General features: G+C 49.8%; 4 protein-coding genes and 2 long non-coding RNA genes across 9 annotated transcripts in view; 2 read left to right on the top strand and 4 right to left on the bottom strand.

Moving 5' to 3' along the window:
* Positions 1–462: 462 nt before the first annotated feature.
* HOXA1 (homeobox A1) lies at positions 463–3078 on the bottom strand. The gene is made up of 2 exons (XM_068208309.1): positions 2333–3078; positions 463–1900 (listed from the first exon to the last, which is right to left on the bottom strand). Exons 1-2 carry the CDS (start codon positions 2949–2951, stop codon positions 1545–1547), a joined length of 975 nt encoding a protein of 324 aa, XP_068064410.1. The 5' UTR covers positions 2952–3078; the 3' UTR covers positions 463–1544.
* An 83-nt stretch (positions 3079–3161) lies between these two features.
* LOC137484510 (uncharacterized) lies at positions 3162–7196 on the top strand. The gene is made up of 2 exons (XR_011004906.1): positions 3162–3370; positions 4444–7196. It is a non-coding gene; the product is annotated as an uncharacterized lncRNA (long non-coding RNA).
* HOXA2 (homeobox A2) lies at positions 6920–13101 on the bottom strand. Of its 2 annotated transcripts, XM_068208300.1 has the most exons (3): positions 12943–13099; positions 9157–12534; positions 6920–8478 (listed from the first exon to the last, which is right to left on the bottom strand). In XM_068208300.1, exons 2-3 carry the CDS (start codon positions 9536–9538, stop codon positions 7721–7723), a joined length of 1140 nt encoding a protein of 379 aa, XP_068064401.1. In that variant the 5' UTR covers positions 9539–12534; positions 12943–13099; the 3' UTR covers positions 6920–7720. The 2 variants fall into 2 exon arrangements, with proteins under 2 accessions (XP_068064401.1, XP_068064397.1); XM_068208296.1 differs by having other exon boundaries at positions 9157–13101.
* Positions 13102–13938: 837 nt separating this feature from the next.
* Positions 13939–17504, bottom strand: HOXA3 (homeobox A3). The gene is made up of 2 exons (XM_068208287.1): positions 17033–17504; positions 13939–15604 (listed from the first exon to the last, which is right to left on the bottom strand). The coding sequence occupies exons 1-2, from the start codon at positions 17502–17504 to the stop codon at positions 14835–14837; spliced, it is 1242 nt and encodes a 413-aa protein (XP_068064388.1). The 3' UTR covers positions 13939–14834.
* A 56-nt stretch (positions 17505–17560) lies between these two features.
* The window catches only part of HOXA6 (homeobox A6), a 41300-nt gene continuing 32408 nt past the window's right edge, over positions 17561–26452 (bottom strand). For 2 of the 3 annotated variants that reach the window (XM_068208361.1, XM_068208330.1), the window contains exon 4: positions 17561–17621. In XM_068208361.1, the coding sequence (XP_068064462.1) occupies positions 17582–17621 (40 nt within the window). In that variant the 3' untranslated portion in view covers positions 17561–17581. Of the gene's footprint in view, positions 17622–18399; positions 18536–26452 lie in introns of those variants that run through there. The other variant, XM_068208339.1, reaches the window with a different exon arrangement.
* Positions 21840–24960, top strand: LOC137484515 (uncharacterized). Its single transcript, XR_011004907.1, has 2 exons — positions 21840–22456; positions 23786–24960. It is a non-coding gene; the product is annotated as an uncharacterized lncRNA (long non-coding RNA).

The raw sequence follows: 26452 nt of genomic DNA, 5'->3' as shown, positions 1-26452 counted from the left end.
TTAGTGCCCAGGCTAATTAAATGTGCAGTCCTTGGAGAGGGGCCTGCAGTGTGAGGAAAGACTGGCTGAAGAGAGTTTCTGCTTTTGAAGGGTGCTCTGTTTATTTAAGTGTCAGCATCCATCCCGAGGTGAAAAGGTTAGCACTTGACCCAGGAAGTTCTCCTGTTTGTGCTTCAGAACTAGATTGGGATCATAAATTCCTCACAGTTACAGAGAATGCAGAGAAGGGCCTTATATTTTCTAAAAATAACATTATTTGAGCATAGGAGAGGAAGAAGTTTTGTGTAGGAAGTCAGATTGGGCAGCCAGAGCTCTGACTCTGACAAAACAACACAGGAGGGGTTGTGAGACTCTTACTCCCTTTCCCCCTTGGAAAGACCCCAGTAGAAGAAGAGAAACAAAAGCGCTGAGCCCAGCCTGTGACTCAGCACTGACGTCACACAGAGGTAGGAAGACGAGGGCTACCTGAAAGTGGAATATATTTATTACAGACATTATAAGGACCCGTAAATCCTGCCCTGGATTCCACCACTGGTGGAATCACAGAGCCTTTCATGATTGTACAGAAAAATCAGGAGGACATTTTGCTCACACACGACAACTGATAGAACTCAGTGTACCTGCAGTACAGCAAAGCACGGTGCATCATGCAAAGGTCTGGACACCAACCACAGAAATTATACATTCATTTGGCCATTTGTCACATTCACGAGTAGTTTGAAAAGACATCGAGTCTAAAGGAAGGTTAATATGAAAATAAGAAGAGGCAAGGTCTTTTGGATGGTTGTGCCCTTCAGCTGCACATAATCCAACACAGCTTTTGGGGCACAGGGAGAAGGAGAGGGAGCAAGCACACTGGACAAGGTTTAAAAAACCTAGTGCAATTGAAGCCTTGTTTGTCACATTTAAAGAATTAGCGCTACTTTTTTGAGGTATCTGCTTGAGCTGAAGACGTTTACTTGATACGGTCCTCTACTTTACCAATATAAAAATGGATCCAGTTTGGCGAATGCACTCACCCTGTTTAACCTGATAATCGAAACATCATTCTAGAAAAATCTGTAAAAAGATAAATCTCTCGGACAAAGTATTTACAAGCAACAAACTCATTGACACGAACAAAGAATACATTAAATTAAGGGGATGAAAGTCCTATAAGTCGTGTAAACACTTGCAATAGTGCATCTCTTTGTGAGGTTATGTACCCTAAATAACCTGTCTTTCACTCAGGGAAACTCGGTGGAGCATCCTTGCAGTGGAGGAGGGAGACCCTTACGCGGATGCCAACACAGCTCCGCCGTTAACAGAAAAGGAAGCGGGGGCCAGGAAGAAAATTCCCCTGGCACCAAGGCGCCGGAACCCGACGGAGCCGGCACCCCCGGGGCCGGACGGCGGCGGAGGTAGCGGGGGAGGGAGCGGCAGCTCGCCGGGACCTCTCGGGGATACCGACCGACAGACCGAGGGACCGACATAACAGCGGCGGACGGACGCGTGTCGCTCTGGCGGGGGCGTCGCGCCGGGCGGCCGTCGGGGTGCAGCCGGTCTCAGTTGGAGGCAGCGAGAGTGTCCGAGGCGGAGGAGGCGGGCGAGGCGCTGCAGGGCGAGGAGCAGGACTTCTCCGACGAGTCCTCCGCCTTCTCCTCGCAGCCCGTAGGGGTGGTGGGGGAGATGGGCAGCAGGCCCTCTTTCTCCCGTTTCTTTTGCTTCATCCGTCGGTTCTGGAACCAGATCTTCACCTGCGTCTCGTTGAGCTGGAGAGAGGCGGCGATCTCCACCCGCCTGGCCCTGGTCAGGTATTTGTTGAAATGAAACTCCTTCTCTAGCTCGGTGAGCTGCTTGGTGGTGAAGTTAGTTCTGACGGTGTTGGGCTGCCCCACGAAGCCGTACTCGCCAGCCTTGCCTGCGAGGGGACATGCAGCGGTAAGTAAGTGAGCGCAAATGATTTATAGGCGATGTAATCAATATGTCCACACCGGCTAAGCGATAGGGAGCAAGAACTTCTTAGGATAAGAGGGAAACCCCGGCAGGGTGAGTGATGGAGTGCGAGGTGCTAAACCGGAGTCAGCCTCTAGTGTCAGAGCAAACTTGATAAGTGGTTTATGAATTACCAGAAATATGACCACGGGAGAGGAGGAGAAGGGGGAGTCAGGAATAAGTGAGGAATAAGCGGCGCTGGCTTTCAGCTGCGTGGGCAGGCAGCCGCGACTGATCCCAGAGGTGCGGGCCGACCTACCTGCCCAGAGCCCCGCGGGATACCGCGCCTCTTTCCCCGCACCCGCGGCGGAGAGAGAGAGGAGCGGCCCCCGCCCCGGCCCTCCCGCCGGCCACTGACCTGTTTTGGGTGGGTTTCTTTTCACTTTCATCCAGTCGAAGGTTTGCGCTGGCGGCGAGGTCTCGGTGGAGGGGGAGCGGGCGTTTTCCCGGTGGCCAGCGTGGAGGGGAGACAGGGCATGGTTGTAGGTGCCCAGGGGCAGACTCTGCTGCTCCTGCCCGTAAGGGGGAGGCACGTACTGAGCGGAGGCCCCCGCGTAGCCCTGGTGCGGGAGCGGGTGCTGCGCAGCGGCAGAGGAGGAGATGTTCCCCGAGTACACGGCGGGGGCACAGGGAGGGAAGCCGCCGCCCAGCTCCGCGTCCTGCCCCAGGGGGTAGGGGCCGTACGCCGGTCCGAAGCCCGGCGCGCTGTAGGTCGGGCCGCAGCCGGGGTGCGCGTAGGACACCCCCAGCCCGCCGTGGTGCTGGTAGGCGGCGGGCTGGGCCGGGGTGTGGTGATGGTGGCGGTGGGGGCTGATGGGCACCCCGCGGCCCGCCAGGAAGCGGTCCTCTCCGCTGCAGCTGCCGGCGCTGACGGCGCAGGGCTGGAAAGTTGTAATCCCGTGGTCGGGGTGGTAGGCGCGGGCGGCGCAGCCCCCCGCCTCGCCGCCGAGGACGGGGTACTCGAGGAAGGAGCTCATCCTCGCCGCGTCCCTCTGTCACGCCGCCACCGGGTCTTCAGCGTCCGGCGGGGCCGCGCCAACTTTCCCACTTCCTCCATGGGGCCGGCAGGAAAATGACACGAAGGCGCCGGCAGCGGGCAGGCACGTGGGGGGCGGCAGCCAATGGCTGCGGCGCCCGCGGGGCTTCCCCGGCTCCTGTCGCTGATACAGCGCCGCATCGGGGGCATTTAAACGCCGAGCGCTCCGACCGAGCGGCACCGCGGGGCAGGGAGGCGGTGGCCGTGGCCCCCAGGGGGTGGGGGGCGGGCCGGCCAGGGCTGTACACACACCCACGCCGCGGCAGCCCCCTGGGTCTCGTCCGCCAGCTGAGAGAAGAAAGCAGGAGAGACCTGGAGGCTGCGTCCGGCCCGCGGAGCCCACCGGCCGTCCCCTCCAGGGTGAGTGCTGCTGCCAGTGTGCCCCAGCATCACCCTGCTGTCGGCGCTGTCAAGCTTGCACCGGGCACCTCTGCTGCCCACCAACCCCCGGCCAGGGCAGCGGCGGGGATGGGAGGGGGTGGCTAGGGGAGGCGATTGGATCCACGGTACGGGGCGAGGGATGGGGCGGAGAGACCAGAGACAGTGCTGAGAGCATCAGCGCTTGGAACGGGAATGACAATGGGACCGTGAATGCGGTTGGGGACTTCTACCGGGATGGGAATTGAGATAAGGACAGGAATGATAATGAGGATAAGGTAGAGAATAGGCATGGGACCGAGGATACGGATGTGGATGGGATGCGGGTGGAGGTGGAGACGGTAATAGTGCCGGTGCCGAGGGGTCTCGCTGGTCCAGCCCCGCCGCAGTGCCAACGCGACGCCACGCCAAGAGTTAAAGGGGCTTGTCCAGCCGCATCACCAGGCGGCCGCGGACATTAGCATGGAAATTAGGCGCTTTTGGGACTGACGGCCATTGTGCTCTCCCAGGCTCACCGGCCACCCTCTGGCCCTCGTCCCTGCTCCCCCCGCGCCTCCGCCGGGCTCACCCTCGCCAGCCTAGGGAAGGAGGAGCCGGGGGCAGGAGGACGAATGATTGGACGGGGGCCCGGGGGCTCCGCAGCCCATCTGCTGTGCTCCCGCCGCGCCGCTGCCGCCCGTCCGCCCTGGGACAGGGTGGGGGGACGGCTGTCCGGGATGTCGCGGGTCGCAGCCCGAGTAGGCGACCCGGGACAGGGGCAGAGGAGCGGAGGGAGGTGCAGAGTCTGCCGCCCCAGCCCCTTTGTCCCTGCGCTCCGCCACCCGGTTCGGCGGCAGGGAGAGATGGCAGATGGCCAGTGGCAGAGGCGGCCCCAGGACCCTCGGGAACCGCTCTGAGCATGGACTCCACCCAACACCGTGGGGAGGTGGGTCAAAAAATGGGTCCGTAGCCAGAGAAGAAGGGATGGCGGTGAGATATAGGTTACGACCTCATATGCGTTTTACGTATGCGGAAAGGGAAAGAGGAGGTAAAGGCCGGGCATCCGTCTGTCCCAGCGCACCCAACCGTCTACAGGCAGAAAGGACGAGACCAAAAGTCTTCAAAAGAAGTTCTGCGAAACGTCAACCTCGGAGAAAGATGGATGGAAAGTCATGTTCCCTGACACTAGCCCCAGGAGGGGCTACCCCCTCTTTTTCTGCAGGTGCCGGCTCTTACGTCCCTCTGTTCTCACGCTCGATCCTTGCTTGTTTTGAAATCGAAAAAGGCTCTTCTACCCCGCCACCACTCCCCGCTCACGAATACACACGCACACACCCACATACACACGCTCAAGCTCCTCCCTCCCACACGAACTACAACACAACAACACTAGGTGCAAAGCTCTCCTTCGTACTGCTATTAGGTCAGCCCTTATCCCACGGCATCTGCACGGCCGCTCTACTGTCAGCCAAAACCGACGGGTCTCTCCACCACGCATCTATCCCTGTGCCCTCAGTACGTCTATTTGTTCTGATTTACTACAGAGACAGGGATGGTTAAGGGCCCTCTGGAAAGGTTCAGTTTCTTAAACTGCAGGGGGGCAGAATGGAGGACAAGAGCAACAACACTCTAGAGGCATTTATGATATTATACTGCGCCAATTTTGGTTATGGTTGCAGCTGTAAACACATTTATTTCATTCTTGTAAACCAGTTGTGATAAATACTGCATAAAGCAGAGGAAAAAAAGACAGCGATTAGGACTGCTTACTAATAAAAGGGCTGACATCTTCTCAGTGCTTTTTCCTTCAGCCAACAACAAAAAAAAATACTACAAGTAGATCCCTTTTACCCGTAAATTCCGATCAATCACTTTTCTTACAGTCTCCAGCATCCTGAAATCCTTTTTTCTCTGCCTTTTTGGTGCCATTGTCTCTTGTTGCATTGTCTCTCTGGCGGGGCTCTCGGGTCTTGCTGCCCGCACTAAGCATGGGGGCAACATCATGAGAAGGGTCGGAGCAGAGGAGGAACACGCACCACACCCTCCCTCCTCCGCGGCCCGGCGAGGGGGAGCTACTGCCCCTTCCCCTTGCCCTCAGGCCATCCCGGCCCCTCCGCAGCTTCGCTCCGGGCTTCCTGCCGCGGAACTGAGGCTGAGGGGGCGATCCCGGCTGTTTAGGTTATTCCGTGGGAGTGTGCCCCCGCTGTGGCCCCAGAGTTCACCCAGAGCCTCGGAGGCGGCTCCTCCTTGCTGAATTCCCCCATTTATTTAAATTGAGTTTGTGAGAAGTTTAAACATTGTAGAACGTTTCCTTTTTATTTTTCTATTATTTTCTTTTTGTTTTACGTCTCTGGGTTTTGTTTGGGGTTTTGGGGGGTTTCGTTTTATTGTTTGGGGTTTTTTATTTAGTTCGTTTTGCTTTGGTTTCCTTTAAGTGTAGTCAGCATCCGGAAATCTGGGTACAAAAGAAACCCCAAACCCTACATGAACGTTGCGGTCCAATTTAACCCAGTGGCAGAGGAGTGAAAATGCCGGTGAGGCTGCTCGCTTTCCGCAGGGACATGGCTGGAGCAGAGGGAAGGAGGAGAACTGAGGCCGAGGTTTCACCGCGCCCGCAGCTCAGCCAAGCTGTTGTTTTAAAAGAGCAATAAAAGTGAATTATGACTAAACGCCTTCTCACTTAATGGTTTTAGACGGGGATCCCCAGCCTCGGCAAATACGTAAGAGGATTTTTATTTGTGAATGTGTTCCTGCAATTGATCTCTTTGATGACATTCTCATTCATAGAAAGAGTTTGATTTATGACTTTCGGAAGAATTGCGTTCAGCCCTTCCAGCTATAACCCACGCATCCCAGCTCCACAACGTGTTACAGGGCTGGGAGACAACACTGCTCGCATGGACGGACAGCAGAGCCCCGTTCACAAACCCCCACCCAAGCCCCACTCGCTTGTGTAATGTAACCACTCGCACTCACTCGCACTCACACGCACGCAAGGAGCCGCGAACGTCCCCGCGCGGGATCCCCTGGCCCCGGAGCGGCAGAGCCCCGCTGGCATCTGTTGCTCTGTTTTAGTCCGAAGGACGTGGCTCACACTCCGCTTTGGGGTTCGGTAACACCGGCTGGCAGGCAATTTGGTGGAGATTTCTGAAAGCCCGTCTAGCCGCCTCCAGCAGAAGATCAGTGAGCCCGAGAAAATAGTAACTTTAAAGTCAGAGTTTCCCCTTTTCGTTATCACTCTTTCACCTCTCGAGAAGGCTTACATAAAAAAATATATTCGGGTCCGCCCGAGAAGGATGGAGTGGAGAGGCCGGTTCCTCCCCTAAATATTTTTTTGTTCCCCCTGCATTTCTGCCACCCTTTTGATTTTACAGGCACTAACTTCTCTATTTCCTCTCCTCCTAGGGCTGATTTCTTGGATTACTCAGCACGTGAGAAGTAACCAACCACATTCTTTGTGAGCTCTGATATTTTTAAAGATACGTTTTCTGAAATATCTTGCTGGCTGCTAAGCACTACTTTCTAGAAAACCAGGATTAATAAAAAAAAATATTTTAAAAGCACCTTCCCTTTCGTTCATGTAACAGGCTGGTTTCTGCAGGAGACACTTATCCTACTGAGTCTCTCTTATGTTCTGCCTGTAGCAGAGAAAGTCCTCGTTCATGCTTTTGTTACAGCTCAGGATTTCCAAGCTTTGTATCCTCACAGAGATAAGATGCCATATTTATACATTAAAAGGAACAAATCTCCATCAAATCTGTGAACGGTTTTAATTTCTTTAGTTTGTTTTTCCTTCCCTTATGAGAATCCTTATAATAAAAAAAATGAACTATTTTTCCTCTCTAATGAACGTCTTAAATTGCCAAAAGGGAAGAGCTCGTTGTCAGAACGTTGGATTTTGATTATTAGTAAATTAATAGTGGAAGGGATGGGGAGAGATACCCGTCATGTTATCCATCTTGAAAGCAGAGAGAAAGAGAGGAGAAAGAGAAAGAAAAAAGAGAAAGCTCCTTGTAGCAAACAAGAATTTATTCTACCAAAAATACTTATGACAACGCATCCTAATGTAATACAAAAATAAAAAGAAAGTGAAGATACATTCTTATATGATCACTTTCTCACAGACCTCATATATTGCTTTCATATAAGGACCTAGAATGTGGCTAGGTTAAAATTGAACACAAGTAAAACTTCATAAGAAACGGCAAAATGGCATATCAGAGGGAAGTAACAAACAGAAAACAGTGAAGAGGGAAAGGGAGGGGAAACATAAAATTAATTCACTGGGGGGAAAAAAAATAGAAAAAATAAGGAGGAGAAAGCAAGACCCTTGGAGAGGACTTCTTTAATTTCTTAGTAATTCAGATGCTGCAAGTCAATTGTGGTGAGTGTGTCTGTAAAAAAGTCAAAACTGTCAGCAGAGATATCTACGGGACTGTCCAGAGATCCTGGCAAACTGGGGGAAACTGCATCTGAAAGCTGTAGGCAGGAATCTGTGGAGAAAACGCTAAAGTCCTGTAAAGAAGGGACATCTAGGGCCTCAGGACTGTCATTGTTCAGGCCAGCTGCACAGTTCTGGGCCATTGTTGAGAGGCAGTTTTGAACAGTGGGTGACTGATGCTGAAAATGTTTCAGATTTTTCTCATTGCTCATTAAAGGCGAAACGGGGAAAGTTTGGGATTCGCCATTGTGCGCATTCTGCGCCTGCTGCTGGGAGAGGGCATTCTGCTGGAAAGCGTAGCCTTCCCGCTCCAGGAGAGCGCCGGAGACGTTGCTGAGGGCTTGCTCGAAGAGGGTTTTCTCCTCCTCCTCCTCCTCTTCTTCCTCGTCCACTGCTTTTTCGGGGTCCTCTAGGTTCTTAAATTTCCCCTCGCTGTTTTGATTCTCCTTGCACTGGGTCTGTCTCTTGTGCTTCATCCTCCTGTTCTGGAACCAGACTTTGACTTGTCTCTCAGTCAGATCCAGCAATGCTGCAATCTCAACCCTCCTTGGTCTACAGAGATACTTGTTGAAATGAAATTCTTTCTCTAGCTCCAAAAGCTGGGTGTTGGTGTAAGCCGTCCTCAGGCGCCTAGATCCACCGCTACCGCTATCGGGGATTTCAAGGGGGTCTGTTAAAAAAGAAAGAAAAAAAAAAAAAAAAGAAAAACACCACCACCACACGCACCCCAAAGCATCACCGCGCGAACAGCGAAAGCAAAGGCACGCGGACACACATACAAAACAGATAAATGCACGGATTGAATTTCAGCACCCCAGCTCATCGCATCCCGGGGGGGTGGGGGGGAGTGCTCTCTCTGCATGTATGTGTCTATATCTATATGTCCATATAGCATAAAATAGCAACTGCAACAAAATGGCCGCCTTTGGATGCAGTAAACCCATTGTGTTGCACTGCTGAGCGTCCGGTGCTGCGTGCCCCTCGGCCACCTCCGCCAAATCGCTGCCTCCAGCTCCCCAACCTCCCCACACCAGAGCAAACTTTATATTAGCCATACCGCAATTTATAATTAATGCATCAGCTGCTTAGCTGAGCGGGAGCAATCTATCACTCTTCATTACTGTCAAATATCCTAACTCTAGGACGGCGAGACAAGAGAGGTCAGCTCCAACTCAAATAAATCATCCCGCATTAGGCAAGTTTGGGGAAAGTTTGGGTTTCCATCGAGCCCCGCCAGCTCGGTCCTTCCCGCCCGCCCGCCCTCTGCCTCGTCCCCCCGCGAAGCCGGGGGGATGCGGGGAGCCAAAATAGCGGCCCGGCGGGGCTGGCGGCACGTCTTTGGACTGACCTTTGTGGCTGAGGCAGGCAGGTCCAGCGGCTGAGGCGGAGGCCGAAGCGGGCGGCAGCGCGGATCGCTTGGACGCCTTTTTCTCTTTCATCCAGGGGTACTCCGGGGGCGGCGGGGCGCCGGCGGGACCCGGGCTGCCGCTGCGGCCGCGGGGGCTCGCCTTGGGGCGACCGCCGCCGCTGTGGCGAGGGTGGCTGCCGGGGTTCAGGCTGGGGATGGTCTGCTCGAAAGGAGGAGGAATCAGTGTCGAGTGTGAAAGCGTCGAGTTCTTGATTGATGAACTTTGAAATGTATCACCGACAGGGGGAAAAGATGTCAGGCACTCAGCAAGCGATGGCTGGCTATTGATAAAACCGATCTCTCGCTCAAATGCGAAATTCATGGCCTTCAACTGGCAGCCCCCGCGGAGAAAAAGTTCCCTCGGATTCAGGGGCCTCGGGGGGAGGGGAAGGCCCAGGAAAAAGGAGAGAGAGGAGAAAAAAAATATAGCATAGAAGATCGCTGGTGGGGTGTTTTTTTTCTAATTCACTGATTACAGCCGTATGGGGACCGTGCTACTATTAAACTATTGAATTCATGGAGACAAGGTTGAAATTGGACCGAATTGGCTGTCACATGATTGCCTCTGCCCAATGACAATTTGGGCTTTAATCAAAAGAAGCCACTGTCTGTTTGATTGATCCAAAAAAGTAGGGAAGGAACGCCTCATTGGGGGCCAGAAAGGCTTTATTTACACTTTTTTTTTAAAAGGGGAAATGATATCTCGAGTATCTATCCCCTTGGCGTCCTAATCTGAAATGATCGGGGATGGGGAGGAGGGTGCGTGTGCGTGGATATGTTTGTGAGAGAGGCTGCGAGAGTGTGTGTGTGCGTGTGTGTGTGTGTGTGTGTGTGTGTGTGGCTGCTTGTCCTGCAGCCTGCTGCCTTCCTCGCATCCACCCGCACACTCTTCTCTCATTGTTTCGGACTGTCAGGAAAACGCTTTGCACCTCACAAATCATTTAAGCACCTCAATCTGACGCCTTGAGTCATTAACAAAGTAATCCATTAATCTTCAAAGTTTTGACATCGTCAGGCCCCCGCATAAGAAGTTGCACCCAGGCAGGAGTCTGAAGCAGAGGGTCTTGATTTTTTCCTAGGAATAGCACTTTCTCCAAAACTAGTTTCTCCTTCCTGACTCAGCCTCAATGGGCTCCTCTGTATTTTTTGTTTGTTTGCTTGTTTGTTTGGCTTTGTGTTCTTGTTTGATTTTTTCTTTCTTTTTTTTTTTTCTTTTTTCCTCTTTTCCTCTTTTGGGTTTTTTGTTTGTTTGTTTGTTTGTTTGTTTGTTGGGGTTTTTTTTCTTCTTCTTTTTTGGTGGCTATCGGGTGTACAGTATGGAGAACAATCGGTCGCCGGTGCTGAGCCATTGTTTATCAGGATATTCCTCAGCAACCTTGCTTCGAGGGGAAGAGTCACATAGGCAGCAGCCCTGGCGCTTCATGACTTCCCTCTCCATTTGGCGTCCCGGGATTGGACCGTAACACATAACCCTAGGAGAACCTCTCTGGGCGAGCCAAATCGCGAGGCTGCAAATGCGTCTGGCAGTTGCCTCTTAAAAAAAAGTATATATCCCGTGCCTTAGCTTGCAAACGATACTCCCGTCTGCTGGCATAATTTGCTTAATAACCGTAGTAGGCTGGGTCTGGTGAGTATTTTCGATTATCAGGAAATATATGGGCTGGTAGAGGGTTTGTTTTCAAGGGACCGGACAGAGCGAAAATGCTGCAGGGTTCTGACTTGAGAGACGACACTCGCCTCCGATGCTTGGCTCATGCCGCCGCCTCCTCCAGTCACCCCTGCCAGGTCGAGGCAAGTCCCGAATTTGGATACTTTTGGCATAATTTTCCAACCATACTGAAGCGACAGGGAGTGTGATGGCAATGATGCTCACAATCACCAACCCGATGAATCCTATGGTCACAGCCGCCCTAGACAGCCCGGACGGGGTTTGCTTGCCCGCGCAGCCCGGGGTGCACGGCGGGGTGGGGTGCACCGGGGGCCGGGGGAAGGCGCTTCCGAGCCGCTCTCCACGTCCTCCAGGAGCCAGAAACCATCGCCAGCGCGATGAGGTGCCGTCTCGCTTTATTTTCGGAGTTGCCAAACAGGGGTCGGCAACCGTCTTCGTAATTATATTAAAAAAAAAAAAAAAAAAAGGAAAAAAAATAAAAAGAAAAAAAAATACTAGCGGGGGAGGGAGGGGAAACAGAAAACAAGACCCAGAGCACTCAGTGGATCAGTCTGCGTCCAGTCTGCACGAAGTGCATTTAAAAATCAGTTTTAAGTTAATGCATCCACAAGATATAGCATATCTGCGAAGGCATTGGAGAGAGGGGGAGGGGAGGGGCCGAGAGGCTTTAAATGGGCTTTTTGGTGGTTGCTTGTTTAAAAAAAATATAGAACGAGACTTGTCATTTAATCCCTCAAAAGGGATGCCTTACAAATATCGATGCTGTTGGAAAATGCAAGGGGTTTAATTTTCTTGCTTTTAGTCCAAACAAAGCTCTGGTGGTGTCTGCCCGCGATCAATCTTGGCCGCCAAAAGGTTTGACAGCTACTGGCCCTTAAGAACACATTTAAAGCTTCTTGCTCTTTCCAAGATCAAATGTGGCCGTGAAAAGAGGCAGAGCAAGAAACGCAAGTAAACAAGGAAAAAAGCTGCTTTTAAAATATGCTGGCAGAGGACTGGGCTGCTTGTGGGAAAAGTCCGGTTTTATTTTGCTCCTTGATGCCTACGTTTTCTTTTCTTTTCTTTTCTCTGATTTTTTTTCCCCCTCTGGAAAATATTTGGATTAAGAGCAGGATGACAAATAATAAAGAGAGAGGTCTGGACTTTAACCAGGCTTTGTGAGTAAAACCTGTGTGGGTGTCTCTATTCTGCACATTTGTTTCTTGTGGTCAGTCTAATACAAAAACCACCTGGAACAAAACCTTTGCAGAGAGGACGAGAAATCCTTGGGAGAAACAATTACTTCTGCCTCCAGGGGCATCTTTTAATCGGACGAATCTTAAATGCAAAATTACAAATTCTTATTTGCAACCTACAATCTCTGAAGAGAGGACTGAATACGGTTTATGGAAAGAAGGGGGGAAAATCGCCTGTATTTTTCTTTCTTCGGGGTGGGAGGAGAGTGAAACGCCAACTTCCTTCTATTTGAACATTTTCCTAAATGCAATTCGTGGTGCTAAAGGAACCACGCAGTAAGTATTGTGACTGTACCGTTACCTTTTGTTGTATCTAACCTATCTGATCCGAGAGCTGGTGGGGGCTGGAATTTTATACGGGCGCTCCTTTGAAACGAGCATTGTCTTGTAATGTTGCAAAAATGCTTCCTTCGCCTACAAAAGTAATAATCAGTCGCTGGTCTGCATTGGGTAATAATCAGGTTTCAGTGAGAAATATTAGCCTACATAGCCTTTCCTTCCACGGTTACATGTCTATATATACAATAAACAGCACGGTATAAATCTATTTGCTATCCTTTTCTTTGACTGGGCATGCTTTATCTATTTATGCAGAAAAGCTCTATATAGATTCACGGATGCATGACAATGTTTCAGCATCAGGCAAGGATGGTTCTGGGAACAAGGTAAAGCCCAAAGATTAATAATATTTCAGCATGAGACCAAAATGGCGACATTTTTTTTTTTTGCTGTGCTCTAAAAGATACAGATGGCGAACAGCGTGCGTTATTATCTACACAGCATAGGGATATGTCTTTATAAACGTGCAGGGGTATATTTTACCTAGTCTATTAGGGTCCGTTTTGATTTATCTTTCAAGTTTCAATCTAAAAATTACGGACATTTTGCCTGAAAGGAAGAAAAATCGGATTTAAGCACAAGCTTGCGGGTTTCTCCATTCTACCTCGAGCCGATTCGGTACGGGGACCCCTACGGGTGCCCGTTTGGGGCCGGGACCGCCGTCCTTCTACAGGACCGTGTCCCCCTCCCCCGACAAAAACACACACCGGCACACACATCCACACCCCCCCGCGGGAAGAAACGGAACACAACGCTCCCCTCCCCCCACACCTTCAGGCTGCCGTGAGAGGAAAGGCGGCTCAGCAAAAATGAAATGAGCCCCAGTAAAATATTAAAAAAAAAATCGAGGAAAAAAAATTAGAGAAAGGAAAAGGGGAAAACGGCGGGGTTAGCGAATGGAAGGAGCAGCAATGCACGCACCCACCCCCAGCGCGTTCGCGGTTCTGCCAGACCCTGCTCTCCCACCCTGCTCCCCAGTGCTGGCGGGGCTCCGCAGCCTTCGCCGCCCGGCTCAGCCCAGCGACAAGGAGGCCCCTCCGCGCCCGCACCCACGCGGGGCTTTATCCTGAGCATCGGTGCCTGTACTTCCCACATACGCTTGTACACCCACACCCACACCCCCGGCTGTCCTCTCGGCGCTGCTCCGCGGCCGATCCCACACCAGACCCCGCGGGGAGGGGGCGATCCGCGCCCGCCGGGCACCGCGCAGCGGGTGCGGGAGGAGGCGGCGGCCGCGGGCCCTGAAACCCTGCTGGAAGAAAGGAAAAAAAAAATAAAGAGAGAGAAAGAGAGAGAGAGAGAGAGAGAGAGAGGGGGGAAAAGAAAAATCTCTCTCCCTGCCTATGAAATGCTGAAAAGGCATCGCGGGGCCCTTCGGGTGAGCAGATCCTCGTGTAAGTTTACAGACGAGTTTCCTAGCTCCCCACGTCATGAAGGGCTCTCCATTCCCCTGCGCTGCGAAGAACATGTTCTTAACTCTTTATTATTCAGAATAAAAACTTTATTTTTTTTTCCAGAACGTGAGCAGCAAGGAATGTATAACTTTCAAAACAAATCTAGCCTTTTCAGCTTCACACACTTTTTGCCTAGCTGGATGTTACAAGCATAAAATATTCAAACCGTGATCTTTTTTCCCAGATTTTATTGCATCGTCATCATCATTATTATCACTATTTTTAATAAAAGGAGTTAATAGTTTCCTTTCAAATGATATTTCTAACACGTGCCGATATGCCATCTAATATATGGCCTCCTGAATATTCAGGGTACAGATTTTTTATATATATATAAATATGAACAAATGGGGATAAATAAAATTTTAAACACTTAGATTATTCAATGTTTGCGAAAAAAAAATATAAATAAATCTGAATGTTCACCAGCATACACACATTGAAAGACTTACACGTATCAATAATTGTCCAGGAAGTCCCTGTCCAAGCGCTTTTGATGTCTTTCTTGCTATTTAAAAGAAGTGCAATAAAAAAAATTGCTTCCCCGTGGGATCAATCATGTACGAACAAATTCACATTTAAGAATTCCTTTTATAGAAAATTTGTTCATATACCCTGTTTTGATAAAAGTGTAGAAGGTAAAGTATAAAGCCTCTGCATACTCCCAAAGTGAGACACAAGGCTACAGTTCAAGAAGATAAATATCCACTAGTGAAACTATAGAGCAATTCAAGCAACAAATATTGCTACGTCACATAAACTAGAAAACGCTTTTACGAAAGGAAACAAAACAAACCAAAACGAACAAAAGAAACAAGAAGGGAAGGGGAGGGCACATGTTGTGGGGAGGAGAGAGAAGGGAAGGGATGAGTACTTTCCAAAACTTGGGGGCTTGCTGTTCCTCTTAGTGACTCCTGTCTCTTACAGATGAGTGAGTTTGGGCGCTTCCTGAATTCTTCCCTGAGAAGGATGGTGAGCAGTAAGGTCTGTGTATGTTGGATGTGGATCACAAGGTCCATGGTGGTGATTGTTGGCCATTGGCCCAGCCCCGCTGTAGTCCATGTTGGCAGAGGGAGGATGAGGGAGATGAGTTAGACCAAAGATGGAAGGCCCAGAATTGGTCATGGTCTCCACGTAGTTGCCCCCTACATAGACGGGGCTTCCCTGTATATGTGGATTCCCATAACCGTTGCCTTGAAGAGGATGAGTATCATATTCAGGTGTCACAGCTGCTGTCCCCGTGTATCTCTTTTGAGGAGGTGGGCAATTATTAAGAGGAGCAGTATACGATGCAGGGATGCCATAGGTGTTTTGATGAGGCTTGTTAAATGGTGGAGGCGACTGGGGTTCGTAGGGGACACTGTTTACTAAAGAATGCATAGAGTTTAGATATCCCCCAGCAGCTGGAGGGACGGGGCTTCTGCTTGGGGACTGTCCTCCTGAAGAGGTCATCATACCCTTTCCCTTTTGATCCTTTTTGTATTTCATTCTGCGGTTTTGAAACCAGATTTTGATCTGTCTTTCTGTGAGATTGAGCAAATTAGCCATTTCTACCCTTCGTGGCCTGCAAAGGTACCTATTGAAGTGGAACTCCTTTTCCAGTTCTACCAGCTGGGCACTTGTGTAAGCTGTACGGGCTCGCTTAGAGGAGGTTTGCCCTGGAGGGCTTTTATCACCAGCACAACTCTCACCTATGTAAATCACACAAAGAAAATAATCAGCATGGCAAACCTATACACGGCAACATGAGAAAATGGCCAACAACACCAGGACCTGGAGACTTCAGCTCCCAAAGGCAAGATGGATGCCCATGCGTGCAATGAGTACTTCCCCAAGGCATGAGCTCAGTTGCACCAAGCTCCAAACCTCAAAAGAGTTCCTTCACCTCATTGGTGTCACTGTATGACTACACTTGCTTCCCCTAAGAATGACAGCATCCAACATATCTCGAGCTTGGTAAAGAGGAGCAAGGAAGGTTTAGAAATGCTGAAACTGAACCTGTGGCTCTGCTGACATAGTGGGATCAGAGTCTTCAAGAAGTAGCTGTTCTCCATATATATGTGTATATTTTTATATATATACATCAGCTACAAATACCTGAAAGCTAGATATCTACAATACAACATTTTAACATATAAATATAGAATTGTCAGTATAGTGGATCTTTCTATCATGTTTGATATATAGCATAAATATATGGTAGTGATTGGGAAGTATAATATATACAAAGAAGAACATACAGTAGCTAGGTTTGCATATAGGCATTGAGATAGATCTTAATCTTGCTGCTTTTTAATAAAATAAATGCATTATGTGGAAGGTTGAAAACAACCGTGTTACCACAGCTTTAAAAGCAGACGGGCAAAACATTTGCTAAAGTTTTGAATTCTATTTCCAAGGCACATTTGAGCAAAAAAGAGGAAGGAATCAGAATAAGCCTGACTTCTGGGCTTTGGAGCTAGCACTGGTGTTATCAGTTTGAGTTTCCTTGAGTAATAAAAGTGTTGATATACACTTCCATCCCTCAAATAATGTTTTATGGGCTGAAGTTTATAGCACTCCTGAATGATTTTTGTTTACCAGGCTTGTAACTTTGCCAATCAGCTTATTAAACTAGGAAGAGGTTCTGACTGCATGCAGGGCATTGATCCTGCCTGCACATGATTATGAGCTATTTTATTCCCGTTACACTTCAGCAGAGATAGGTCACTGTCTTATTAATCTAACAGCACCATGCCAACAAAGTACTCGGGACAAGCCTCTGGCTTAAGGCCTGGGCTGCTCCACACTGACATGATTTACTGAAGGGGGGATTACCTAAGAAATGTGATAGATGCTGGAGGGCACAAGTGGTTCTGCCACTAGGAAGCAAAGTCAGTTCAGATCCATTCTGCAAGGCTGGGAAAGTTTTATAGGGGTGTTTTTTTCACTGAGCTCCCCTCAGTGAATAAGCTGAGTGATGGCAAGCCCTTTCCAAAAGTTTCATGGGGTCAGCTCAGAGGGTGAAAAAGCCCCCACCCTCCCCTCCCTGAAGTGAAGGTGGGTAAGACGGCCCTCCTCCCCACCGGATACATAGTCAACCCAGGAATACCGAGGGAGAGGGGAAGCATGTTTCATACCTGAACTGGAACTGCTGTTTTTCTGCTTTGTGTTTTGCCGAGACTCTTTCATCCATGGGAATATCTGTTTGGACACGGTGGGTGAGTTAAGAGCTGGGCTCTTGGTGGAGTTGGCCGGGGCAGGGTTGCTGCTGGCATTTTGAGATGGTGAGGTGGAGGTCGGAGGTGGAGGTTGTGACTGCTGGGCTGGAGGCGGCTGCGGTGGAGCCTGTGGGTCAGCGAGGCTGGGGGGTTGGAGAGTCTGACTGGGGAGGGTCCTCATGCAACTCTCACTGATGTCATTGGCCTTGTGGTGGGACACAGAGCTGCCAGGGGACTGGAGGGAGCACGCGGGGCGGTGGTACTCAGTTTCCACAAGTGATGAAGATGGAGGATATTGCTGCTGACTCGCATTATAAGTGAAACCATTTGCTCCTTGGTAGGGGTAGGCACCATAGATTGCAGAGCTGTCGTAGTAGGTCGCTTTTTGCATTTCGTTGTTTCCCAATATTTATTTCGCAAACTGACAGGGTCTTGACACCCTTGGAGAATAACATTGGCACCCCTCTGTCACGTGGCGCTCTTCCTCCAATGGCCTCTCCGGGCAGACCTGGGGTGTGGGGAGAGCAGAGCAGGGTGAAGAAATGGTACAAATCCATCTTACTTTCAATAGCTAAGTGACATGAAAGCCATAAAAGAAAAAGTGGTCAGCAATATTTAGCAGCATGACTTGGCCTCAGGCATGGAGCATTTCGATATAAAAGCTGCTTGGATTTACTGGCAGCTACAAATATGTGCATTGCTGCACCGGGATAGAGGCTTTCTGGTTTGTTTTTTTTATTATTATTTCTTTCTTCTTAAGGAACAGAGCAAGCGGGTTGATCGTTTATCACCAAGAGGCTGTTTTAATACCGGTCTCTGAGATAAGGGTGATCGAGGAATCGGTAATGCAAAGGGGCTGGGCTATTACTTCAGTCCAACCCTATGATCAAACCCTCTCCTTTAACCAGCGTCGTTTTATTTTTAGCCTTTCTCTGCCGGTTATGGCTCTTCATACAACTTCAAAGAAATATATGAGATGGTTCCTGTCTACATGTAGCAGGGGGCAGGAGCAGGGTGGAAAGGTTTCCTAGGCACGGATATTTAAACACCCCGACGCCAAGTGATGGATTTTGGCTTGTCTATGAAATGCTCGATAGGAAAATAAACGAAGCCAGCACCTTCTCCCCTCCGTGCCCGCACACCACCCCGAGCCGCCCAGGTCACGCACCCTGGCAGCAGTGGTTTCAGCCCGGGCGAGCCCCGCCCGCCGCCCGCAGCGCTCCCTCTCGGTCCTGGAGCGCGGCTTGGGCCGTTCCACGGAGCCCCCGAGCCTGCCTCCCACTCGCGAGTGGGTCTGGCCTCAACTGCGCCCGGCGCCGCTCCAAGCCCCTCCAGAGAGGCCAGCAGGGGCGGTCGTTGGTTTGTTTTTTTCAGCAGTTATTTTCAAGACACTAACTTTTCGTGGAATCAGCCAGATCCTACCTGTTAAAACATGATGGATTGGGGGAAAAAAACACACCAGAAACCTGAAAAACCAGCGTTCATCTCCATGACCACGGCTTGAACTTTCCTTCCAACTTAGCGATAATAGGTTCTGTCTTGGAAACTGCTATGTAATTTGATGTATGAGGGTCACTTGGCTGGGGAGAGGGTGGACACAAACTCAGAGAATGCTTCTCCTACCCGAGCAAATCCCTTCCCCCCCCCAAAATTTTTTTTTTTTTTGGTCACCCATGCTCATTTATTTCTGGGATTCCCTCCCGCCCGTCCAAATTAAAGTCTACTCGTCACCTGCCTGAAAATAACCAATTAAAGAATCGCCCGTATTAATGAGAGAGGAGACCTGTGCATAACCTCCGATCTAGGAGGTGTTTCCACAAGCACTCACATTGTTCTGAGAAACTGAATTGTGTTTCTCACTGTCCCCCTAACCCCTTGCTGGCAAATAACCACGTCTTTTCAGATCAGAAGGGCCTCTTTCCTTTTACCACTTTCCCTGTACTTAAGCAGCTGGATATTTCCACCCCCCCCAAAAAAAAAAAAAAAAGAAAAAAACATCTAAGGAGGACAAATGCTTAGGGGCGAAAAGCCTTACACAACACAAGCACCAAACGAGCTCATTTTACGCCTTTCAAGTTATACAAGTTCTTAGAAAACAGTATTCCCTTTGTTGGATCGTAACAAAATGAAGGTAACACACCTACGGCAGGGCGGTTACCCTGTTATTGCACTAATCAAGCTCTTTGGATGCTATTAAGCTAATAAGCCAATGGAGATCTGAGGCGCATACACAATTTCCAGCTCCTTGCCTCTCCTTGCCTGTGCTATCGAGGCCTGGTGTGATTTTTCTCAATTCCTTTGAAAGAGAGACTATAGACACCACAACCAGAGGAGAAGGAGGAAACAATCAGCCAGCGGTGATTTCACAAAGGCACCCGCCTTTCATGACCGCGACACCAAATATTTCACCTTCCTTCGGCCGCTGCGAAGTTTTGTGGCGCTGGCAGGACGGGCAGCGCGGAACGAGGATGCAGGGTGCGCTGCTCCCGTAGCTGCCGGCCTGCAGACAATAGGCAACTTTACTTGGAAGGCAAAATATTATTGGAGCTTCGGCCGACTGCCAGCAAGTAAAAAAAAAAAAAAAAAAAAAAAAACAAAAATCAGATCCCGAGTTTGGGTTCGCCAAGTTAATCACTTCCTACAAAGTTACAGAGAAGCGGGGGTAACCTGAGGAGCGCCCCGTCATTCAGAAAGTGGGAATAGCGGGATTACGAGCGACAACGACCCCGGCAGCATCCTAACGGGAAAGGGGAGAGGAGGTGGATTTACTACCCCAGCCGGTGCCTGGGATGGGAAGAGCTCTCTTGTCCCCTTCGAAGACAAAAAGGCAGGTCTTGCAAACACAAATGGGCCCCCAATCTTTCCAAAGCCTGTTTGATCGTCTCCGTCTCGGTTTGAACAGTACACGGCTCTGCACTTTACCAACTTCTCTCCCTCCACCCGGACAGCCCAGAAACAGCAGATGAAAATTGCTTGGGGGGGAAAAGTCCGCCTGGTTTCCCCCACTCCCCACTTCAGTTCTCTCCTACCCTCTTCTTCCCTGCGCTTCCCCAACTTCCCAAGCGTACCAGATCTTTACCCTGTAACTCCCAACCGAGCCCCAAACTCTGACTCTAGGACGAAAAAACAGGCAGCCCCCCTGAAAGATTTCCTGAAAGATAAAGTTGAGGGAAGGTGGGGGGTGGGGGGAAGAGAGGAGAGAGAGCTGCCTGAACACGAAGTGTAAGGGTATCAGTCACTGCCTGGAAGGAAGCCCCAGCTTGTGAACTCTTCTTGAACCGACATTTAAGTCTACGGTCATAAATCACTGGGACATAAACTCCGCCATTCACGACTGATAGCAGCGTATTTGTGGCCTGCTTACCTTAACTTCTGACGACTGAGGCGGAAGCCAGCATGCTCTCTCTCTCTCTCTCTCTCTTTTTTTTTTTTTTTTTTTTTTTTGGAGGCGACACAACCCAGAGAGCAGGGGCTGTCTGCCCCAGCTCGATCCCTGTGGCCGCGGGGTGGTCACCGGCTCAGCTCATCTGCACCCGGCACCCCCCGACCGAGAGGGGCGAGTCCTGCCCCGCACGGGATGGGGTCGACTGCTCCGCACACCCGCCTATCCCGCTCCCCGGACGCTTCAAGCTGCGCACCCTACCCCGAGCCGGTCCTCGGCGTACCGTGCTCCCCTGTGCGGGGCACGGAGGACGGGGATGTTTCCCAGGGCTGCTCTGGGAAGGGAAGGAGAAAGAGGGAAGGCGGGGGGGGAGGGTGGGGGGGAGTTGGAGCGGGGAAAATAGGAAAATATTAAAAAAAAAAAAAAAAAAAGGAAGGAAGAAAGAAAGGCGGCCGCCTGGGGAAGCATGGGGCAGGGTGGGGGCTGGGGAGGGAGCGCAGGAGCACGGCAGCGAAGGAGTGCAGCCCCCCCGCACCCGGGCGTCACCAAAGTCCAGGAAAATTATGCTAATGAAGACAAACGGCGCTCACAAAGGGTCGCTCTCACCAGCCTCCAGGGTGCTGCTGTGGGGGTTTGAGTTTGTCCCTCTTACCGGTGGGCTTGGGGGGCAGCTGCAGAATAGCCCCTCTGCCGCTCCCCACGGCCGGGAGCCCCGCACAGCTCCGGCTGAATACCGGGGAGGGGAGCAAAGCCCGGAGAGCCGGGGCTGGGTCCGGAGAGCCAACCGAAGCCCACCAGGATCCCCGCTCTGGGCAATGCTTTCAGAGCCACGCTGGAAATCATTAGAGTTACTAATTATTAACTCATGCATGCGTGAGCGCACACACACACAGATGTACACACAGACACCCCCCTGGCCCCCTCAAATATCCCCAGCGCCCGGGACGGGCACAGAGGCGCTCACGCACGCACATGTGTTGCACAGACGGGTCGGGGTGCCCGCAGCACCCCGTGGGGACGCGTGGGTGGGAGCCTCGCGTGGACGCGGGCCCGGCGCCTCACAGCTCGCTTTCGGCTTCTTTCCGCGGCGCAGCTGAGGAAGGCGCTGGGCTCTTTCCTCAGCGCCACGGGGTTTGGGGGTGGTCGTGTTCCCCCAGTTTCCTGCAACAGAAACGCGGCAGCGACCGTGCAAACGAGAACTTAAACAAAGTTGCAGATTCTGCCCGTCTGGCAGACGGTAACGGGGCTCTGGGCTCCGTGCACTGAGCGGAGCCTGTGAATAAAATCTAGGTGTAAACTTGACGTTACTTCTTTAATTAAGGCATTATAAATATAACTAGTCCCTTTAAAGCACGAGGGAACTCAGCGTCATCTTTAAATACAAACAAAGCGAGGGGGAAGCGAGAAATAAAAAGCACTATAAGGCTGGGGTGGCCTCTTACGCATACCAATGGTTTTTGTCATTTATGGCTATGCAAGATTTATGACTTCGTGCACCAAAGCTGTAAACAGAGCACTAAAACAGAAAACACTTGCTCCTTATGGCATAAGTGAGAAGGCACCACATGAAAGGGGAAGCGGCCAGCGTAGGAGGAGGGAAGAGGCAAAAATCCTTCGTATGCGTTTTGCTTCAAACAATCCTGTGAATGTTGCTTTGGAAGGAAAAAAAAAAAAAAAAAAGTCTTTTTAGTCAATAATCAACCCCACACTTTCTTCTGAAACTGCTGATCTTCCATTCGCCCACTTGCCCGGCCAAATACTCAGAGGCAGCGCTGCGCCCCGACGGAGTTCCCCGGACTGGCGAGGAGGATTTGGACGGGGAGAGGAAAGATGGGGACTGCCGAAACCTGCGGACGCCGGGGAGCCTGCCGGTTTGGGGGGCCCCGCCGAAAGCCGGGCGAGTTTTCCTAAGAGCGCGTTTCAACTTGGGAGCCATCTCCAGCGGGATTTTCTGACTAAATGTCTGTATTTAAGAACGGGGAACGGGAAGCAGGGGGAGGTTTTCTTTTTAAAAATGAAAGGATATGTAAGGACTTCAGTCGTGAGAATCGAAGTGGTTCATAGGAATATGGAAGTGTTTCTTCCATTCATCTTACTGCCTGCAAAGAGTATTTTGCGAGATTTCTCCAATTAGTCCCATTTCCCCATGCCCCTCCTCTCCCCAAAGAGGTAATTTTAAACATGAGAAGATGATTATTTTTTTTTATGTCTCCTATGATGTCGGGATAAGTGTCCCAACGCACAGATCCCCGCTGCTTTTATCTGTCTTTCCCTCCCAGAGGCCGAATATTTTCTTGATGCTCCATTCCACGGAGAGAGATAGGGCTTAGCTCGGGGAGGGACGGGCAGAGTTTGGAGCTGATTTCTGAGTCAGAAATTACCTGCCTTTTCTCCCCGAAGGGTCCCACTCAGTGGCACTCCCTCCCCTCCCTCCCCCTACTTCCCCTGAATTACTATTTTCCGAATAAAATAATGCCTGTAAAGCGCCTTGTCCTTGGATGCCCCGAAATGGAAGCAGGCAGCACCATAATTCAGGGCTGCTTCTGGGGGATCTCTTAGAGATGAAATAGCAAGGCTGGGAGTTGAGGGAGAAGGGGGCCAGTCCTGGAAGCGGTGCCTGTCCAAGTCGTTAGAGAGTTAGAAGGGGATATCAGTTGAATTAGAGAAGGAGTGGACAATCGAAGCAAGCTATGGTCTATCTAAATTGTTGTTTATATTTTCTAACACTAGAGAGGCAATGCACTCTTTGCTATTTGCTCAACGGACTGAAATTATTTACACAACTCACTGAAATCCCCCTTCCCTCCAGAACTCTTCTTGCTTTCATTTACTTTAGACTGTATTATTTATGAGTGTTTTAACTGGGTCAATATGCATCCAAACTGGGTCATAAATCAGAGGAAAGGTTGCCAAGTAATTTATCTGCAATTAAAGCTTGGATTTTATTTTCGAGGCACATTTTGGCCCATTTCAAAATACGGCAACGCCAATGTTGGCATTTAGACACATAGATGGGAGCAAAAGAGCTCTTCTTCCATTGCTGAAGAGACAGACATCGTGCTTCAGTGTGGCGAGAAGGAGAAATAAAATTTATTTGGGTCAGTTCTGCTTCGAGAGCCGCTTTAAAGGGCAGGGAAACGTGAGACCATCCCAAACATCACCCTGAAGGTCTCTGCAGAATGGCCGCGAATAGCTTCGAGTGAAATAACCTTTTTTTTTTTGGTGCTCTCAGCGGAGTTTTTATCATCGTTCACTTTTCTCCCTCTCTCCCTCTCTTTCTGACCCCTTAGAAGACGAGCAATTACAAACAGCGCGTAACTGGACACAAAATGGCTCAACAGGAATAAGCGAGAGGCATGGAACAAACTGGAGGAAAGCTTGTCCCAGGGCTCCAACCTTTCCCAAAGCCGAGGCAGACCGGGGAAACAGGGTTTCATTTAGCATTTAGCCCTCTTTGGATAGCTAAGTAATCTTTCATTTTTGTCACTTAAAGTGCATTTATATCTATGCATTCACATTGATAAGTATACACAAATACATATTTATGTATATGGATATATCTGTATTTATGTAAGCGACGGCATGGATATTAATTTAGAGCTAGTATATGTTCTCCTAGAAGATACTTTCTACTCCTATCCTTTTAATTCTCTCTTTCCAGATACCGATTCAGAGAGGCAGAATAAACCCCCACATTTTCGAGGCTGATTTATTGTTAGAAGCTGTGGCTGGCTCTTGGTTCAGATCCTTCTCACCGCTGAGAAATAAAGAGGAGCGACTTGGCTCATTTGGGAAGGGGAAGCTTTGCCATAGAGCTGAGCACTCATGCAGCGCTCCTCGCACAATAAACAAAGTACCACTAAAGCATCATAAATAAAATGGCAGCACGATCGCATAGTCATCGATTTACGGAGCGGCAGCGGCCGAACAAACACCCATAAAACAACAACCGCCGCCGCACACTCGAGCACGACCCCGACAGAGGAGCATCACACACCCCCCACATCGTTTTCTACGACTTGCCCAAATACATAAATAAATAAACACGCAAACACACAAATAAAATAATAGAATAAAATTAAGGTGAGAACTAGTCAAACACGACAATAAAAGAGGCTTCGTATCTCCAGCCGGTCATAAATAATGGTAAAATGGCAATCGAGGGGCTGTAGCGGAGGCAGCTGGCCATCAACAGCAGTGTGGGATCTCTATGGAGAAAAATAAATAAAGAAGCAAACTCTGCCTGCTCTGCTCGCTGCAAGGGTAGAGTTGAATATTTACCACAGCAAATTGAAACAAAGGGGGAAGCAGCCTGGCTCCGGGTGCACACACACACACCCGCACGCACACACACGCACTCACTCCAGCCTCTGCTACTGACCTTTGCCTCGAACAGCAATAACTCACCACATAAATGAACAATCAACGGAAATACCTTAAAATAAAATCCATCCTTTTTAACGAAGCATTTCGTCCTCTCGGCTCGACAATAACCTTTCCATAAGGAACGAAAGCTGTCAGCGAAATGGCCAGCTCTTGTGGGGACGGTGATGGGGGCAGGAGAAAAAAAAAATAATAGAAAGCAGTGCTTGCTCTGAACAGAAACTGGAAAAGCGTAATCGCAGACGGAGCCAGACCGGGTCTCCACTCCAAATGCCACAATAATGCGCTGTATTATGTGCTCACGTGGTCATACGTCAACTTAAATCCTTTTATTTGAAATAGGGAATCATTGAAGGAACAGGGTTTCTTAGCGCGAGCCTTCGCTTTTTAAAGCCTTAACCCAATATGTTAAAGAAGAGTTTTAAGGGAGGGGAAAAAATCTAAGAGATGCAGATGACTATGGTGGGAGATTGGTCTGATTCTCTTTCCTCCCACACCAATATTTCTTTACACAAAACCCATTGGAAGGTAAAATGAATTCTTATAACGCCGCACTTTGATACTTAGCCTAATTAACCGGCATTTGCTCCCGAGGCCCGCCACTCTGCTCTACGTCGCATGTCCTCTGCAAGCCCCGAAGAAAGCCCAAATCTTAATGCTATCATTTCCAGCCCCCTTCTAAACGGGACGATTACCAGCCTTCCCCCCCACTCCCAGCTCCCTCTACCCTGCCATTGTACAGGGCTTGCTCAACTCCCACGCTACATCAGGGCTCCTGTAGAAACTAAAAAGACCTATAATTACCTGACAAAGGCAAAAAAGAGTCTCTTCTAAGAGCCTAGTTGGTTTTTGTCCTCGTAACAAACTATGAAGAATAAACCTTCCTTCACTGGCGTGCCTCTGAATTTTGCAAAATCTTTTGGGACCTTGCTGTTAAACCTGTGCTTACGCATTTCCTATACAGCTAGTTTGAGTGATGCACAAAATTATAGGTTTCTAGCGTTGGAAAAGGAAAAAAAAAATTGGGGAGGGGGAGTTCTTTGCCTAAGGGGAAAAAATAGCAAAAAAAGAAAAAAGCAAAGTTGTATGTGGCCCCTGAGCCAGGCAGCTTCGCCTGTGTGTGAACCCATCACATCTTCCCTGTAAGATTGTTTAACTTGTGCTATTGACACAATAAGCTAAACAAACAAAAGAAACCCTCCACTCACACAACTTTTCTGGAAGGAGTCAAAGTAAATCAGATAGCTCACGCTTTTACCGTGCTCCTGGTTCAGTTCTGTGGTTCCAGCATTGTGCATCATCATGTATACACCCTTGCCCAAATCTTTTCACCATCTCCCATGAGCTCAAAGAAGCTAACTACATATCCCCTCTTACTGTTTCACCTACATTTCATTGAACAGAATGGAAGGAGATTTCTTTTGAAAGATGACTTTTAGTGTTATGGACAAGCTTTATCATACTCTCACCTGAATTGTAAAAGTGGGCCACTGGAATGTAAACCCATTCATAACTGTGTACAGTAGTGGCATTGCAGCAAAGTCAGCATGACGCTACAGCAGGAGAAAACTTTG

Source organism: Anomalospiza imberbis, chromosome 1 (assembly GCF_031753505.1).
Source record: "Anomalospiza imberbis isolate Cuckoo-Finch-1a 21T00152 chromosome 1, ASM3175350v1, whole genome shotgun sequence".
NCBI classification, from domain to species: domain Eukaryota; kingdom Metazoa; phylum Chordata; class Aves; order Passeriformes; family Viduidae; genus Anomalospiza; species Anomalospiza imberbis.
Note: the sequence above shows the minus strand (reverse complement) of the source record. Positions and strands in the feature narration are given on the sequence as shown.